This window comes from Ovis aries, chromosome 23 (genome assembly GCF_016772045.2).
Source record: "Ovis aries strain OAR_USU_Benz2616 breed Rambouillet chromosome 23, ARS-UI_Ramb_v3.0, whole genome shotgun sequence".
NCBI lineage: Eukaryota > Metazoa > Chordata > Mammalia > Artiodactyla > Bovidae > Ovis > Ovis aries.
Window position 1 is genome coordinate 1008936 of NC_056076.1, and position 19185 is coordinate 1028120.

The following is a 19185-nucleotide window of genomic DNA, read 5'->3' on the forward strand; positions in this document are numbered from 1 at the left end:
ATCTTGAAGGGGCACAGTGAGGACGACCCGGCAGGTCGGGGACCACACTTTGGGAGCCACTGCCTCCAAGGGTCCCAGGCTTCAGAGAGGAAAGCAGGGTCTTTAGAATCAGCCTCTGAAAACTCCAAACCAGAGCGGAACCTGTCCAGACAGACCTAGCTTGGGACGAATCTGAATGTGGCCCGAGGTGACCTCGGCCAAGGCTCTCCTGACGGCTGCTCGGGAACAGGGACCGTGGCCACGTCCGGGGAATAGCCCTGGGAGGTGGGAACGTGGGCAGGGAAGGGACACCTGGGGGCTGGGGGACGGTTCCGAGCAGGGGTCGGGCAGAGGGGCTCTGTTCTCGTGGGGCTGGGGGCAGGCGGAGGGCCCTCAGACTGGGCTCTGACTCTCCCCAGGGCGGAAGGCCTCCGCCTGTCCTCACGCAGGGTGCAAGGTGCCCGGCATGTGGTCTGGCTGTGCAGTGCCCAGGGCAGGAATCAGGGACGAAGGACCACAGAGCCGGACAAAAGAGTGAGGGGGATTCTGAGCAGAAGCTTCTCCGTGGCTCAACCAGCCCCGGACATTCATTCTTACAGATTGTTATAGAAAGGTCCTGGGAAGTGGAGCACTCTTATTTCAAAGCTATTTTTATTCTCTTTAAGATTTTCCTACTCCAGGACACCTTGAAGTAACAGAACACCAGGGTCAAGTCTGTTAAGAGCCTAGTCTAGGTGGCAGCCCCAGCCCACGCTGCCCACTGGCCACAGGGCACCTCCTTGGGCACGCTGTCTCTCCTTGGCTTCTCCCGCCCGTCCTTTCTGAGTCAGGCACGCTCAGGAACCCACGGGGGTATGGGGCAGCGTCCCTCTGGACAAAGCAGCTGCCTGGCTGTGCCCGGGTCACTGTAGCCCCCACCAGGAGTCACAAGCAAAAGCTAGAGCCATTTGCCCTCCTTGGTGAAAAAACACTTGCCAGCAACACCATCCAGCGGGTCCTCCTAGCTCCCCCAGGTCCAGGCTGGTCACCCCAACACCACTATCCAGGAAGCCCTCCCAACGCCCCCAGGACTACAGTGGTCACCCCACGGTCTCCGGGGTATCGCCCTGCGCCCTGCCCCTCGCTGAAGGGAAGCCTCCTCCCCAGCATTACAGCCATACAGGGGCTGCAGGCTGTGCACCCTCGATCTGCCTACCTGTACCAAGCAGACTGGGCCTCGACTGGGTATAGAATATTCAGCTAAACTGGCTGGGAGGTGAAGAGTTTTTTAAGAACACAGAAAGAGCTGTTGGCGGTCGCCACAGAGCAGCCTCTGGGCTGAACTGGCGCCTCCCTGAGCAGGGCCAGGCTTGGTCGGAGCGGAGCGGTACCTGCACGCTGGGATGGCCCCCGGCTGACGCCTTCACAGCCCCGCGGCTGCCCTCCGTCTCGTAGTGGGCACGGTGGTGGGACTTGGGCTGCACCTCGATCCTCAGCTCGTAGGGTCCTGAGTGTGACGGCAGCTGCCAGTCCAGAGCCGGCAGGGACGGGCTGAAACGGACACACGGAGTGTTAGAGGCATGGACGGCTTCCCGCGCCCACAGACCCGGCCTGAGACGGACGGGCGGCGTGTCCTTCCGGCTGGGTCTGAAACTCCCGTCGGTGAGGTCACTGTCCTCACACGAGCAGCAGTTAAAACTGCAGAGCTGACGGCCAGCTAATTGTGATGGACACCTACATCCTCTCAGCTCTTCACAACGAGGTTCCTGAATGCAATGGAAACCTCTTCCACACTTGACCCTAAATATTTTCCTTCCTTCATGAAAGGCCTAAAAATTATTTAACCTCCCCAATAAGATAGATCTTTTAAAAATCACAGCTCTATCAGCCTGACCTGAGAAGTGGGCAGGCTGGTTCCCATTTCCTCTGCCCACAAACCAGCTGTGAGCAGACCTGACACATGGGGGGGGGGGGGCTCCTGATAAGGCAATGGGTTTACAGCAACCTCGCCCAGCCCCGCGTCCACGATCCACAACAAGCAAGACCCGAGACCCAAGGGAGCAGCAGGCAGGTTTGCGAAAGGAGTGGGGAGAGATCGGGCCACAGAACCTCCGGTCCCCCGGGGCAGTGGTACCAGGCGCACGGGAGGCGGCCATGTCTCCGTTCAGAACATCCAGCGTACTGATCTGTTCCCTTACACATACTGTCCGTCTAGGTGAAAAGGCTGTCCTCTGCTGTAAACAGAAGAGAAACAGAGGAAAACAAGCAGAAGGCGGGTTCATTTGACTCCCAGGAAACCAGAACAGAAACAGACTGAGCGACAGGCAGAGACGTGGAGGAGGACTGAAGGGTCCACTCCTCACCGTCCACAGAGGGCCAGGCCTCAGAGCCGCTCGGCGCTCGAGCACGGCCGAAGACAGACTCGGGGAGTGACTTGCTCCTGAGTCACTGACAGGGCCAGCAACACGGCTGCACGCAGTTTAAAGTCGGAATGGCTCACAAAGTGAATATGGTCACACACAGACAATTAAAATTATTGTTTGAGGCTGGAAATTTTCAGCATGAATCTGGCAGCTCCACAAAAATGTAAATGTACCTCTGATTCAGGGAAAAGGCCTCAGCCTGGAAGAAACATTCTGAGACGCGCCCGCTGCGCCACCCTAACGCCTCGCGGCCCTGCCGCTGCAGCACCTTCTTGGGTACCCCCGACCTGGAGTGGAGCCCCCACGGGACCCCGCACGCCTAGAGCTTGTCTCGTGCCTCAGCCCCACCTGCTGAGCACAACGGATGACGTCAAACTCACCTCCAGCCTGATCTGATTTCTTAAAAGATTACACTCGATGCAACGAAGAAACGCTTAAATCCACATCTGACGCCCAGCTGACCCGTGCAAACAGGAGCTGTCTCACATTCTCCACACACACAGACGCATGTGTCTTACAGTCAACCAGAGAAACTACCTCCACCACTGGCTGTGCGTCTCTAAGTATTTCTGTATAAAAGAGATGATGTTTTGTTCAGTTGCCAAGTTGTGTCTTGACTGAGACCCCATGGACTGCAGCACGCCAGGCCTCCCTGTCCCTCACTGTCTCCCAGATTCTGCCCAAGTTCATGTCCACTGAATCAGTGATGCCATCCAACCACCTTATCCTCTTCAAGAAAAGCCAGGGTATCACATCTGTTTTATTTTGTTGATATATCCCTTTTATATCTTTTTGCCTTTTTATACAAGTATAGAAAGGGCTTCCCAGGTGGCTCAGATGGTAAAGATTCCACCTGTGTTGCAGGAGACCCAGGTTCCATCCCTGGTTCAGGAAGATCCCCTGGAGGAGGGCATGGCAACCCACTCCGGTATTCTTGCCTGGAGAATCCCATGGGCAGAGGAGCCTGGCGGGCTACAGTCCATGGGGTCACAAGAGTCAGACAGGAGTGACCAAACCACCACCACCATCGATACCGGAGAGGTGAACATCCAGCGTGAGACCCTGGCGGCCTGCTGGTCACGCCCCTGGCACAGAACCACAGCCTCCATCACAGGGGCTCCTGATGCCTCCTGGGGGTCTGGCCCCCTGCATGGGGCCTGCTGGCTGTAACCTGGGCCAAGCCTCATAGGGAGGGCACTCGAGGTAGCACCTTCTTGCAACACTAACGGGCACTCCAGAGGTGGTGACATACACATAAACACCTGCACCCCCAGTGGCAACATCCACCACAGTGTCCAGGCTTCCAAGCGTCCCCTGACATCTCATATGCGTCTGCCTACAGGCAACGAGGGACTCCAGGCCCAGGACTGGGACCTGCCAAGCCCCTCCAGCTGAGCTCGGGGGAAACAATGGTTCATACACCTGAGCAGACCGGGAGGCGCGGAGCCGGACGTCGACAGCCTCGGGGAAACCACGGGTGACACCAGGGGATTATTTAAATCCCACGTTAGTGTCTAGTGTGATGTCTGAGCCCCGGTCTCTGGCAGACGCACACTGAGTGTCTCTGGAAAGGCCACACAAGGTCTGGGAACAGGTGTGGGTGGGCGCAGGCAGGTGGGCGTGGGCACCGTGACTAGTCTCCGATGCTGCACAGGGCTGTTTTTCTGTGACACAAACTGAAAGAGCATATCTAACAAACACACACTTGAGTTTCCACAGTGATCTTCCAGGACGGACCCGGCAGGCACTCAAGTTCCTTTTGGTTTACCGACATTAAAAAATATGCCACAGGGAACACTATTAGCTGTAATCCCCCCAAGCCACCCGCTTTTCCACCTTCCTGCTCTCAGCCTGTGAGCTCGGCGACTATTCCCTCGTCTGGCTTCACCTGAGCCTGGGCCCCCAGAGCCTTCTCCCACAGAAAGGCCATGTCCACTCACGACTAAGAACAGCTCCCACCGAACGGCTGCCCACACGCCCCAGGCCAGGGGCCACAGATGAGCCTCAGGGAGCCCTGTGCCGTGAAGTTCTCCTTCCGTGTAGACACCTGGGGTCGGGCGAGGGGGGGTGCTGCTCTTCCAAGCAGACGGTTTACGTAGAGTCCTTTCAATGTTGAATTTTTGAGAGCTAAAGCCCATATGGACCTATCACTTAGAAGAAAACTGCAAAGGTTTTAGAATTCAGCTGTTTCTAAAAGACCTGAAGATACAAACTCTGAACTTGGGCAGGGCTCAAATCTACCCGAAGGGGACCAGACCTAGAGGGGAAGGCCATCACCCCAAGCTTGAAAGAAACTCGCTTTCCCAGGGTCGCAGCCAAGGGAAGGGCTGCTTGACTTACTCACTTTGATTTGACTTTTTCCCTTTAATTTTAAAAAAGGTCACGGGCTCAGTTCCCAGCTATTTAATGAAGCAGAGTCTTTGGGCTCCCAGAGCGCTCTGAGCCGAGGCTGGGCCGGGACCACACACCTCGCCGGAGGCCCAACCCACCCTCCGCCCACAGGCAGAGTCCAGGCAAGAAAGCTGCTCCCACTGAGAGGTCACCTTCCTGGAGGGCTGCCGGGCATGGCTGATCTCTCCGTGGTGACCCTCGCTGGTTCTCGGGGCCCAGGGAACCGCCCTCAGGGAGGGGCTGGGGGTCAACCACGGGAAGGCCCGAGTCTAAAGCTGGCCGGGCTCTTCTGATGGGCCTGGAAGGGATGCAACAGGGGCTGTTCAGACAGGAGCTCTCACCCAGGTCTCAGGACACTGTGGGCTGTCACCCCCGACTCGGGACAGCCCTCTCTGCACTGAGAGGACTTAGGGACAGGACCAGCCGAGGGGGCTGGCGGCCTGGAGGAGGCTGGAGAAGTGCTTTTACCAGGGTATCGGTGGGTGGATGGGAGGCGAGAGGCAGAGCTGGGCAGTAACGTACAAGGGGGCCAATGACCCACGTATCCCCTGCCTGTCCTCAGGGTGCCACACACAGAGCACCCCAACCCTGAGACTGTGGCCAGACACCTGTCCTAAGGCCCAGGCTCCCCCAGGAGGCTCTGCCCAGGTTACACTGCCTGGACCCCTTCTGAGTGCCAGCTCAGTCCCCAGAGTCCCCAACGTGTCCCTGTGCCCTTAGGAGGGGGGCTCAGATGGGGTCGAGCCTCTGGGGGGTGCTGGCGGGCGGAGGCCACCTACTCGTCCTCTCACACCCTCAGGGGCTCTGTCTGCAAGGCCCAGGCCTGCTCAGAAACCTGAGTCCAGTCACAGACCTGGAACTTTCAGAGCATGAACAGTGAGGCCACCACCTCGGATTCAGGAGTTTCACAAAACTCTGTTGCTTTCAGGGGCTCCACCAACCAGGGTGTGGACAATTCTGAGTTGCAGGCACTTTCTTCCAGCTTTCTGGAAAACCCCGTCATCCTTATTCTGCATCGCACCCTCGCCCACCCCCAAAAAACCCAGGCCTAGCTCACGTAGGCCTCTCAGGCCCTGCCCCACAGGCTCGCATCCCGATGCTTCTGGCTGCCCCGTGAACGGCTGCTTAAACCTTCGCACAGCCTGAGCAGGGCCGTCCACCTGGACAGGCCATGGAAGTGGCGTGGCCGGAGTGACAGGCGCACCGTGGCTGAGTGCACTGGGGCGAGGCGCAGCACTAACCAGCGTTTCGTGTGCCCGTGGCGGGGTGGGGTGCCCAGCCCAGCCCGCTAACTGACCTGGATGCAAAGCCTCTGGGCAGTTACTTTCTTCACCAAAAACCAGCTCGAGGCTGGGCGTGAAGCCCCAGCTTCCAGAAGGTTATTTTAGAAGCATTTATTCAAAAAGCAAACCCTATCACGACACATACATTTTTGCTCATGAACCCAAGAAACAGTTGTCAATGAAGGCCCATTAATGTCCACAGAAGGCCTCATCTTAAATGTGACTAAGTTTCACCCTCTGCGGGATGAGCCCCATGTCTCCCTGGCCGCCTAACCCAGGTGCACTGCAGGTGCCTGGGGCCCCAACGAGTGCCCCGCACTCTCTTCAGAGGAAAACGTCTGGACAGAAAGAGTTCTGTTTTGTCTGTGGTCACTGGTGCATGCTGTCACTGGACACTTCCTCCTGGTCAGGCTCCTACCAGTTTGGGAAACTCAAGACTGGAGACCCCCGAGTGCAGCCCAGCCCCACACGCATGCCACGGCCAGCTGGGTCAGAACAAGAACAGGCCAGGAGCTGTCCAGTCTCAAAAGCAAAACTCTTTGAGCACTTGGATTATCCACAAAATCAACCAGCACGGATCTTAAGGCTCGACTTGAAAATCAGTGTGCTGCTGCTGCTAAGTCGCTTCAGTCATGTCCGACTCTGTGCGACCCCAGAGACGGCAGCCCACCAGGCTCCCCTGCCCCTGGGATTCTCCAGGCAAGAACACTGGAGTGGGTTGCCATTTCCTTCTCCAGTGCATGAAAGCGAAAAGTGAAAGTGAAGTTGCTCAGTCATGTCCGACTCCTAGTGACCCCATGGACTACAGCCCACTGGGCTCCTCCGTCCATGGGATTTTCCAGGCAAGAGGACTGGAGTGGGGTGCCATTGCCTTCTCCCGAAAATCAGTGTATAAAGCCACAAAGACTCAAACTGATCCTCTCCAGGAATGCAAAAGTCCTTGAGATCCTTGTTCTCCTTTTCACAGCTAATACTACCAGACATTCACAGGATAACATCAAATAAAGCAATCGGCTTCCCTGGCGGTCCAGTGATACAGAATTCACTGTGAAACGCAGGAGACATAGGTTCGATCCTTGGTCCAAGAAGATCCCACGTGCCACGGAGCAGCTAAGCCCGCGCACTGCAACTACTGCGCCTGGAGCCTTGCTCTGCAACAAGAGAAGCCGGTGCAACGAGAAGCCCGAGAGCCCAGAGACAGGAGACGCCACTCGCCACAGCTAGAGAAGGCCCCCACGGCCCAACACAAATAAATGAATCTTTGAAAAAAAAGACCAATCAGGCCCGCATCCTCCACCTGCATCTCGAGGAAAGACCAAAAGACAGAGAGAAGCCTCTGCCGCAAACCTGCAGATCTCGGCTGAACCCTCCAGGCTACGCCTTCCCACCAGAAGTCAGCGCTTAGGGCGCTGTGTCCAGGGTCCACGGTGGACTCTAAGGAGCCAGGAGAGCCTGCTCCATGGGGCGCCAGGGGCTGGGCCTCTGAGACCATCTCTCCTGCAGCGAGCAAGCGTGACCTGCAGAAACTCGCAGCTCAGGCCCAACTCTGGCCACCGAGTTCACCTGCAGACGCCTTTGCACAGCTGAGGCCACGGTCAGCCTCTTGCCTCCTGAGGCCTCGGTCTGCCGGCCTCCCACCTCCCAGAGCAGCCACCAACACCCTGGGAGCAGGACATGGGCTTTGTAGAGAGATCCCAGCCCTCGACACTGCCACAGCCCCCCACCTAGCAAGCAAACGCATCACGACTCCTGGGAGCAGGGGCTCCCAGGGGGTCCAGCCAGGGGGCGGCCAATCATGCCCTGAGTCCAGCCCTACCTGCTACCAGCGGGGCCTGAACAGTGGCGCGGGCACTGGGCCCCCAGTCCTGTAAGTGCTGGGGGGACGTATGGAGACCACTCCACTCACTGGCTTCTTCCTAAAGCTTACTGTCAGTGGCTTCCTTTTATTGGAAGGGTGTAAATTTTTTTTGGTCCCTGCCTCATGTGGGATCTTAGTTCCTGGACCAGGGATTGAACCTGCGGCCCCTGCAGTGGACGTACCAAGTCTTAACCACAGGACCGCCAGGGGTGTCCCCGCTGAGCTTCCTTTTGTGACCTCCAGATGACGAGCTCCTCAGCCAGGTCAGAAAAGGGAAAATAACCCAGAAGCGAGGCGTCCAAGACCTTGAGTGGGCTGACCCAATGCAAACTGCCTGAGTGCAGACAGCTGGGGCCAGAGCAGTCATTCCCGCGGAATGATGTGTGATTAGATTTGTTACCAGCATACAGCCTTATTTAATCTTATTCCAAATTAGGGTAAACTCTGAAATATTCATTTAACTTAAAGATGCAGTCAATCAGCTGTAGCTTCATCAGGCTGGGAGCTAAGACCTGGGCACAGCACAAAGGTCACGGATATCATTAAAGTCATCAACTGTACCCAAAACCTAGAAGAAACCGTGTCTGAAACACACTGACTGGGAGGCGCAGCCCCTTGGGTCGCTGAACCCACAACAAGCAGTGGGGTTATCACATGCCCGCGCCCCTCAGGAAGTTGACCCCGCAGTGGGGGCTCTCCTGGACCCAGTGGTTATGACTGCACTTCCACAGCCAGGGGTGCGGGGTTGGTCCAGGAACTAAGAGGCCCCAAGCCTCGGGACGTTGCTAACAAAGAAATAAGTCAGTAATGCTCAGATCACAAAGCAAAGTTTCGTCTGCAGTGATTTAATTCGACGCTGCTGCTGTCAGAAACGGCGTGTCTCAAAACGCTCTGCCTCCCCAGACCAGCTCCTTCCAGTCCTTTCCTCATGTAATCCTGCCCCTTGAAGGCACATCGAGAGATTCTGCCAGGCACAGAGACAGCACGGAGATGTAGGAAGTCAGGACTCTCCGTGAGCCCATTCCAAAGGGAGGACGAGCTCCCTGAATGCACGCAGCGGGCCCTGGGTAAGGAGGACACCCTTGCCGGGGCAGGAGCTCCAGTGCATTTGCTTTAACCAACACCGGCTTATGCTTGAGCACCTCCGGGACAGTAGCCCCTGGAAGCCGCCAGCAGGAGTCAATCCACGGCCATCTCTGCCCTCTCCGGCACGGCCAGGGGCAGCGCCGCTGTCAGTGCTGCGGGCGGCCCCGCTTATTCTCATCCAGTGCCAGGAGTGGGGAGTCTTCCCTGGAGAGGGCCCTGCGGCCTGGCTACAGCCATCAGGCAGACAGCCTTCAGGCGGGTCACCTGTGACCCCCCTGCGTCTCTCAAGCTTCAGGAGAAGAGCACGATTCTCCAAGGCTCTACATCAAAACTCTTCTTTAAAAGCTACAAACTTCTGTCCAACAACGCTGTTGATTTCACAAACACAACCCCTTCTGTGGCAGGAACCGGGAATATCTTTGACCCCATGAGACTGTCGGGAGGTTCCACGCAGAACAGAGGGCCGCGTGTGCTGGGGGCAGTGATCCCATGGACCCCACATGCCTCGGGAAGAGGCCCACACCGCACACATCTCGTTAAAAAGTTCCCCTCGCAGGCAGGATAGATGTGGACGTGCCCAGAGGGGCTGCCCGCTCCCACGGGGGTGGCGATGGATCTGTCCTGATAAACTGTCCATCCCAGACCTCGGAGCCTGTCAGCACTGGGTGCCCGGCCGTGCAGCCCAAGACCTGCGGACACCTGGTGCCAGCCCTCTCCCTGCACTGGTTCCCCAGGCACGCGCGGCAGTGTCCGAGGGCAGGAAGTGTGGTCACCGCCCCTCAGGGCAACGGCCTGACCTCTCCCTTCTCCAGCTGGCCCCTGGCACCCGTGGACAGGATCACACGGAAAACACTGCCAGGGACCAGGAAACATATTTTGATGTGGAACCAAAACAGTGGGAAAAGCTGACTTCAAGTCCGGGAGGAAGTGTGGGGCTTGTTGGCGTGAGCTCACAGGAGCGCTGGGGGACCCCACCCAAGGGGGGCCTGGACTGGGTGACAGAGTGGGGCACTCAGCCCACGGAGCTGTCACCAAGACCCCTGAGCAGAGATGGGGCAGCACTGGTGCTTTCCATCACCGACAACCCCCAGAACCACTCGCATTCCGACGGGCACTCCACCCCCGGGGCTCGAGAAAGCCGCCCCGTCCACCTGGGGTCACCGGCTGAGCTGCTCCTCCAGAGGCTCCAGGGTGGAGTCCTAACCCCAGGACGGCAGCAGACCCCCGTGCCTGCAGGCTCAGTCTTTATAGGGGCCGTTAAGTTGGGGCGAGTCCCTGAAGCGGCCCCGTCCAATGACCGCAGGAGGGGCCAAACGCCTGGACCGTGGGCTCCAAGCCCCAGACCTCGAGGAACATCCGCGGTTTCAGCCACCCTGTCAGTGGGGCTGGGTCCCAGCGGCTCCTGGAGATACGGGCTCAGGGTCTCCATGCAAGCCCTTAGGGCCTTCACACCAACGTCACCATGCGAGTTCACTGAAGCCTTGTTCTAAACTGGAGAAGAGTGCTTTGACGTATTCTTTTTTTATTTAAATAATAATTATAAAGAGAGCGTGAATAAAAATTCTTAAAATGCCTCCAAATGGATTTTTTTAAACCCCCACATTCATGAATGAACGTTCCAAGATACATGTTTTGACAGTAACTTTGGAAACGCCAGGTTTTTGAACTTTATGTGGACGCACTCTGAAGCTGGTCAAGACCCGTCGTGGCCCCTTGCCCCCTGGCTCTCGACTGCTGCCCATGCTGGCGGAAAGGAAGCGTTCAGCTTTAGAAACTCACCCCTCACACTGCTTTTTTGCCACAGGCTTCTGTACAGGTTTGGCACCGAGAACTATACTGCCCACTTACAGCTCTCACTACAGCTTTAGTTTAGAGAAAGGGGGGGTTCTGAAGAGAACACAGAAAGCTCTGTAACAAGTAACACCGATTCACTCTCCTCAAGGTCTGGACAGGACGGCTGGAAGCCACGAGGCCAACGCGCAGCCCTGCCTCCAGAAGCAAACAGGAGCAGCAACAAGCCTCGAACGCTGAAACCACAGGCAGGAGCCTCTTCCTGGGAGGCAGCCACAGCCCGTGGTAGAGCATGGGCCTCCAGGGAGGGCCTGTGCGCGTGGCCGACACCTGACTGGAGTCCTGGGGCAGAAAGCACTCTGCTAGGGGTCATTAGTGGTCCACCTGCTGGGAAAGCTGTTTAGTTAAAAATAAAAACCCCAGGCTGGGTGAGGGGACCCAATGGAGCAGCAGCAGCAGCCCCAACACCGTCAAAAAGAAAAATCAACAGCCCAAGAGGCAGCTTGCAGCTTGGAGGAGCTGGGGCTCCCGCCAGGCGGCGGTCTCCGGGGAGGGGCACCGAGTCGCTCCCAAGCTGGCGGGGCTGGTGCAGGCGGGCGGGCTGCTCTGGGGAATTGTGAGCAGGGCCCCATCTGCGCCAACTGTGCAGTGACAGCAATTAGGTGTGAGCAGGGGAGGCGAAAACACAGACAGGAGCCGCGCCTGGCTTTACAGGGAGCAAAACAAAAACCCAGCCCACGTGTTCGTAAGCCCCAAGACGGCAGAGAATGTGCCCCAAAGTCCCTCCAGCACCGGAGAACACAGCCTCGTCTGGGCACCGGCCTTTAGGAAGGACAGAACGTGTGAAGACGAGATCTCTGGCCCTCAGCCAACGTGACCAAGTCCGGAGGAAGGGAGATTCGGACACAGACACAGGCTAGAGAAGGCAGAGGGATGCCAGGAGGCTGCGGCCCCGCCCGCCCGTCGCTCACCTGGTGTAGGACGTGGGGGACCGTGGCCGGGCCCACGGGTACGGGTGCTGCGGCACCGACAGGTACTGGTCGCAGAAGGCGCCCTTGCGGATGTGCTGGAAGGCCGCGAACTCCTCCGGCTGGAAGTCGGGCGTGGGCGGCGTGGTCCCCAGGTCCTCGCCCGCCGGCTCCACCTTGAGCGCCACCGCGGGCGAGTGGTCCAGCGTGGTCTTGCGGGCCTTGACCGGGACGCCGTCGCCCAGGTCCAGGCTGCTGTCGGTGCTCAGGGCGTTGATGGCGGCCACGATGGCCGAGCTGGTGTACTGTGTGGTGTTGCCCAGCCAGGTGTCGTCGGTGACGCTGACCCGCGGCGAGCCCTGCGGGGACGGCGTGGGCGAGGGGTGCGGGGAGCAGGACAGCTGCCGGCCGTTGAGCCCGTATTTGCGCTTGTTGCAGGGGGATGAGGGCCTGGACGTGCGGGCCCCCAGCCAGCTCTCCTCGGTGACGCTGGTGCGGGGGGAGGTGGAGGGCGAGTGCCGCGGGGACCCGAGCAGGCCGCAGGCCCCCAGGCCGCGGGGGAAGCCCTCCTCGGGGTCTGTGGTCTTGGGAGACACGCAGGGGGACTGCCAGGGGGATGTCTGCGGGGACGCGTACGGGTACGAGAAGCTGGACTCGTAGGACGAGGCCTCAGAGTTGCAGCTTCGGGAGGACAGGCTGCTGGCGGGGCTCAGGCAGGAGGGGTCACGGTAGGCCTCCAGGCTGGGCAGGTTCAGCGTGGCCGTGGACGGGGACCGCTTGGGGAGGACGTCCTCCACGTCCACCTCGTGCAGGAACTGGCTGCTGCTGTGGTGCAGCCCCAGGTAGGAGGTGATCTCGATGCGCGGGCTCTCCAAGGCCGGTGCCCCATTGGGCCGGATGCCGCCCGACGACAGGAAGTAGCCGGAGGGCCCGCTGTCCACTGCCCCGCCGTACCCCACAGTGGAGACGCCCGCGGCCGAGCTCTGCAGGTCGTGGCATGGAGCAGGCAGCGAGGGGTGTGCCGCAGAGAGGGGCAGGCCTGCACCCAGGCCGGGCGTGGCGTAGCCGTAGTGCTCTGTGAAGGAAGAGGGAGATGGTGAGGGCCTGGACCAGGGGTGTGGGGCCCCCCACCTCTGACCCCGACCCCTCAGGCCACTGAGACGGGCCCCCTACCTGCAACCCCGACCTCGCAGGGCACTGGGACAGGGCCCCCCTCCCGACCCCGCAGGCCACTGAGATGACCCCACTGCTCGCCCGCCCTGGCCTCGCCCTCAGGGCCCCCGCCCCTCTGGCCCTCCTCCCTCCACTCCAGCTGTGGCCTCACGCTCAGTCACGCGTCCACTGGGGCTTCCGTCTGCCCACACGTCCTTCCTGAAGAGCCGCACGCGGGGCCCCTTTTTTCTGCTTCTACTCAAACACTGCCTCCCCCAACCACCCTATCCCAATCCCAACCCCCCAGCCCGGCACGCATGTCACCCTCTCCCACTTTATTTCCGCCCCCGTAACGTTGATCATCCATCATGTCTTCCACCAGAGGGAACCACGGGTTTCAGGGTGGGGGTGTCAGAGCCACCCCAGTGCGCCCTGTGGTCCACTCCTGTTTCCAATCCAAATGGTGCTGATTTGTTCAATGAACAGATGGACAGGGTTTAGACCCAGGGTGTCAGATCCTGGGACCGGGACGTTTAAGGACGTTGTAACAGACTGATCACCAGAGACAAAGAAAGCATGAGGTGAGCACAGTCTTCCGGGCCTCTCACCCAACCTCTGACAGTGACTTGGGGCCCAGGAATCCTTTCAGCAGAAAAGCGAAGCAGAGGGTATTGATGTACAGCCATAATTTAGCTCTTTACATGTTAATTATACCCTCAGTAAAATACGTGTAAGAAATCATTACTAGCGTAATTAGTCATTTTTAGCAGCAAACCACACGCCTGGATTTCCGATTTGAACAGACGGTTCAAAACTGCTGGTTCCTCGTGACCGCAGCCTGGAGCCGAGTCTCCCAAGGTCTCTGAATAATGGAGCCACTTGAGGAAACCCTACACCACCTCCCCGGCCCAGCGCACCAGCCCAGAGACGCTTCATCCAGCCTCCAGGCTTCTGAACCTGCCTGGACAGACCCCAGAGCTCAGGGGCCTCGAACCGCAGGCTCAAACACCACGGATTTACCAACGACAACGGGTCCAGCTTCCCACATCAGGGGAGATCTAGCTCCATTCTCGCTTATTTCAGAAGGAGCCTGCGACCACCCTCTGGTAACCCAGGCCCTTACCACCCTTGCTAGTGAGGAGCTCTGGCTTTTACACTCTGAAGTACCGTCCCATAAAACACTGTTCTCAGCTGCCCCCTAACAGGGCAGGCCGGGAGAGCACGCAGGCCTTGCCCTTCCCCCAGGTCTCGCAGGCAGCCTATCTTTCGGGGAGAAGGCGTCCAGATGCTCAGAGTCGCTGCTGGAATCTAAACGGCCCCGGAGCGAGGCTGAGCGGGACGAGAGCGGGAAACTGCAGCTGAGGGAATCGAAGCTCCAGGGTGCGGGGAGGAGGCGGGGGCGGGGGGGGGGGTAAGCAGATATGCAGACACCCCCCACTCCACCAGCCCTGTCGTCCCCACCCCCAGCCACCCCCACGCTCCCAAGGGGGATGGAGGGACTGTCCTGGGGCTGCCAGGCAAAGCTGCCCTCAACCTCCTCACACCAACACCCGCAGTCTCACCGACACTTCAACACAAAAACCATGGTGAGAGTCAGATTACCATCTCTGTAAAAATCTCCAGGAAGTTAACCCTGCAAAGGCATGTCCCGAAGAGGCGGTCAAGACTTCTGAGAAGCAGCTGGCCCGGGGGCTACAGGTCAGGCCGCTGAGGCCCTGGAAGACCCACCCACCCTGCAGGGAGCCCTCAGGACAGGTGTGGACACACCCACCTCTACCTGGGCTGGCGGAGGCCCTGGACACAGAGGGGCCGTGGCAGCAGGCAGGGGCGCCTCCCACAGGAGGCCCCGGGGCCCCTTTGAGGGGCTGACCCCCAGGGCAGGACCGACCAGACAGTGGCGTCAGCCGGAATCCTCGTTACTACGGGAGCCTAAGCGCGGCTCTGTGCTGCTTCCCAAAGGCAGGCGCACCCAGCAGGACCAAGGACCCCTTCTGGGCACAGAGCGGTGCACACCACGTGGACGTCCCAGCCTTGTACACAGACCTCTGACTCGGAGGGTCCCCTTCACCATGGCCCAACTCTCCAGACCATTCGGACCAGAGCTGCTCGTTCAGAAAACAAACAACTGTTCCCAGTGCTGGTGAGGCTTCAGGCAAGAAGTCAGTCGTCAACCAGCCCAACTAAAAGCAGGCCGGCCAGCCAGGCTGGAGTGCCCAGCAGTACCACCTGGACAGTGAGATGCGATGAGGACCATGATCGGCGAGCGGAATATCAACAAATTGTGTTACCCGCGCACATGGCAGGGATTTCTCAACATGTGGCTGTGCCGTATTCGGTGTGTCCCCAGACCACGGGTGAGTCACGAAGGCGTCGCGGGGGTCAGTGAGGACCGGCCTCCTCTCAGGTGGGTCCTCTCGACCGCTGGCGCAGCACCTGGCTCCATCTCGGGGAGTGGGGTCGCCCACCCTGGCCCCTGCCCCCCGCCCACACACGGGCCCCTCTGCCAGCGTGCTGGTCACACGTTGCCCTGAAGCAGAGGGACAGGCCAGCCTGGCCCAGCACCTCGGGGGCCCCTCCCCAGGGGCAGCAGCTGCTAGGCGAGCGCACTCCAGCGCCTCCATGACGTCCGTCCTGGACGTGGCCCCACCCGGGTGGCCAGGACACCACGCAGGCCCCCCGTGGGCATGGCCCCTAGGCCTGGCTGCCTCGGGAGGCGAGACCATGCCCCACACCGCATGCCTCGCTCTGGGGCCACCGTGGCTCCCAGACTGCAGCACTCAGCGAAGAGGGGACTTCATTTTAAAGACAAGTTGCCAACTCCAGGAGGGGAGCCCTAGCAGGAGGCTGACAGGAAGTGCACACAGCACGCAAACCAGGCGTGGAGGGCTGGCAGGCCACTTCCAGCTCCCAGAGCCTGCGGGGCCTTGACGGGGTCTAGGGAACAGATCCCATGCTGCCCGCTCCGCCAAACAGTATGATGCAAACCTGCCATTTATTTCAGGACTTACGGCTGATCCGACCCCTGAACTGCCATTTGTTGGCAGGAAGGCAATTCCAAGAATTCGAAGAAAAATCCTGCAGTTAGCAGAGCGAGCCCCGGCCCCACCACCACCTGCCCACAGGCCTCGCCACGGCCTGTGGCCCGATGGGAAGACTGGTGCAAGCGTCAGACCCCCAGAGCCTCCCGGGGGGCCACTGTTTAACCCAGGTCTGTGGAGAACCACGGCTCAACGAGGAAAAGAAAGGCATGAGCCTTTATTGGAACACAAACAGGACCCCCTATGCGCGAGTTTTCCTTAAATAAACTATGAGGCGAAACTCCTAAGTGCCTGAACTTTGTTCTGAGCTCAGCCGGAGCCTGAGACGAAGACCTCCCTTGCAGGACCAAACGCCCACAGGTTGCTGCCAGCCCCCCGGGGCCTGCCCACACTGAGGGCATCTCCCTGCTCCCCCCACCCCATTCCCACCCAATTTGGGCTTATTTCCCACCTGAACCGTATTCAAATCTGAGTTCTTTAACTATTCAAAGGGATTATATTTACATGGGATGGAAATATTTTCAGCGACTTTCTTAAAATCCTGAGATGCCCAGGCTGATTCACGTCACATCAGGGAGCACCAAAGGGCTCGGCACCCACGACTCTGCCACTGCCTCTGGAGCCTGGCTGCCCACCAAGGAGGGTCATTAACTCACAGCGCAGAAGTCTAGGCAAATACCAAGAAGAGCCTATTCAAGAAGCCTTAACGTAATGGACATTCATAAAACCGTGCCTCATCTCTGAAGACAGACACGGCCTCGCCTCCAGGGCCGACCCCGACCTCTTGGTGGACACAGAGCTGGAGGCCAGCGTGGAGCCAGGGGACGAAGCGTAGCTCCCGGCCTGTCCAGTGCCCACGGCGAGCTCCACCTGCAGCAGGCCCAACAGGCCAGCAAGGGCAGGAGTGTTTCCTCTCATTCTGAAAAACCACTGATTCCAGAACCACTCAGTTGTGCTAGATCTGAACAACCGGTACCCTGCCTGCAGTGCCGGAGACCCTGGTTCGATCCCTGGGTCGGAAACATCCCATGGAGAAAGAACGGCAACCCACGCCAGTATTCTTGCCGGGAGAATCCCATGGATGGAGGAGCCTGGCCAGCTACTATCCTCCCGGTCGCAAAGAACAGACACGTTTGAGCCACTAACACTTCACTGAACGATAAACAAAAAAGTTGCCTGGTGTACCTCCACTACGGCCAACTGCGTCCTGGCAGGCTCCTGACTGCTCAGGCCCTCCCTGCCAGTGAGGTCAGGACCCCTCGCCCTTCCCGGGGAGCGGCAGGGACGCGGATGCACCGCCGGACGCCGCTCCCCCACACCCACCGTGGCTGCATCGTCACAGCACCTCGCTCCCCGTAGGTCACAGACCCTGAGAGGGAACGCGACACGCGACTTTTGTTTTTCATTTTAAGGAACATCCCCTTCAGCATTTGCTGGGGTTGAACCGCAGGACACGAAGCTAGAAATAGAACTGGAAGCAGCCTGGCAGCCAGGCCAGGCCTCCCGACGCCTCGCCAGGCCTCCTCTCCCCGTGGCAGGCGCGGCCCCACAGGCTAGATTATAGCTTCGCTATAAGGCAGTGGAGACAAAACAGAGCAAAACAAAGCCACTCCTCGCCAGGACCTTTCTGTGGAGAGCCGCTGACTGAGCAGGGGCGGCCTGACCCGCGGGTGACGGACAGACATGTCTTTGAGGGCCAGGCAGCCACCTGCAAGGCAGACGTTTCCAGAGCAGCCGGCCGTCTCAGCCTCCTGAGGCCCGCGGCGCCGAAGCCCAGCCTCGCGCCTCAGGTCTTCCCCCTCCAGGCCCCTCGTCTAAGGGTCCAAGACATCCCCGGGCAGACTCGCCCCAGCCGCTTCCTCCGACAAACTCCACGGAGGACTAACACGTCCTCTGGGCGAAGACGCCGGCGGAGCGTCTCTGGAGGTCTGAGCGAGCCGAGGGCGCGGGCCCGCCGGCTGGAGGCGCAGGTGCGGCGCTCGGCCTGCGTGGCCCCGGGTCGGCCGGCACGCTGGGTTCTGGGCCCGAGGCCCGGAGGGCTGCGAGCGAGCAGGACACGTGGGCCTCTGGGGTCTCGAGGCCACCACCAGCACTGAGAGGGCACTGAGAACAAAAACCCCCAAGTCTTCCTTTTCTCAGGAAACGTCCCCTTTCACGCAACAACCGTGAGCCCCCACCCGGCTCGGGCGAGGGACCCGCCCCCAGGCCGCCAGGAGGCCCCGCCCATTTCCTCCTGCGTTGCCACGGTGACAGCCCCAGCTGGGCGGCCAAAATAACTTAGAAAACAGGAGCCCGGGGCGGGAAGCGGGGCCACGCCCGCCCGGCCCGCAGCAGAGCAGCTATTTCCTGAGACCCAGAGGGAAGCAGCAGCAGCAAGCCTCCCCAGGAGGGAAGCCCCCCGCCAGCCTCCTCCCCAGTGGGGCCAGGGCAGCCCCTGTTGGGCAAACAACACCCTGCCCAGACCAGGGCGGGTTATTTTTAAAACTCTGCTTGCTTTCTTCCAACAAATGGTGACTGACTATCGGCACCTGCCAAGCTCGCTGCACATAAGGAACCCCAGCACCCAGGCCTCCTCGAACGCGGGGGTGTCACTCACTCTAGAGCAAGAGGTGGCATGAGCGACAGGTGACAGGTGAGAAGATGGTGAGGGTGAGGGGCCCTCTGGTCAGGGAAGGCTGAGTCCTTTTGAGAAAGTGCCCATTTTGGGCTGAGTATAAATCCCCTCCCAAGCTCTGTCACCTCACTTCACAATCAACCTCAGAGTTGGTCAGTCATTCACTTATTTCTGTCCAAGTTCATCCCAGAAATAATGTGAAGTCATTTCTGTCACCCATTCAGAGCTGAAGAATTTAATATAACAATGTAACCACTAACTTAATAATTACAATTTAATGTTAGTATTTAATAAGAACAAGAAGACTGTACTTTATTGATAGCTTCTGAAACTTAGAAGCAACCAAGATGTCCTTGGGTAAGTGAATGGATAAACTGTGATCCAATCCAGACGAGATATTATTCAGCACTAGAGCCATCAAGTCAGGAAGAGGCCTGGAGGAGACCCAAGTTGAGTGTCACTGAGTGAAAGGAGGCAATCTGAAAAGGCCGCACCCTCTGCATCCAGCGTCCCAACTGTAGGACACTCTGGGAAAACTAGGGACACAGTGACCAGGTCAGTGGTCGGGGGCCGGGGAGGTGGGATGAACGGGCGGGGCAGCGAAAGCGCTCTGAATGACCCCA

At 59.2% G+C, this 19185-nt stretch overlaps 1 protein-coding gene across 7 annotated transcripts in view; it reads right to left on the minus strand.

Moving 5' to 3' along the window:
- Nucleotides 1–19185, minus strand: part of NFATC1 (nuclear factor of activated T cells 1) — a 91161-nt gene that overhangs the window by 64981 nt on the left and 6995 nt on the right. For all 7 annotated transcript variants that reach the window (XM_042239521.1, XM_027961073.2, XM_027961072.3 and 4 more), the window contains exons 2-3: nt 11762–12833; nt 1350–1509 (exon numbers count right to left, since the gene is read on the minus strand). In XM_042239521.1, coding sequence (XP_042095455.1) covers nt 1350–1509; nt 11762–12833 — 1232 coding nt within the window. The remainder of the gene's footprint in view (nt 1–1349; nt 1510–11761; nt 12834–19185) is intronic.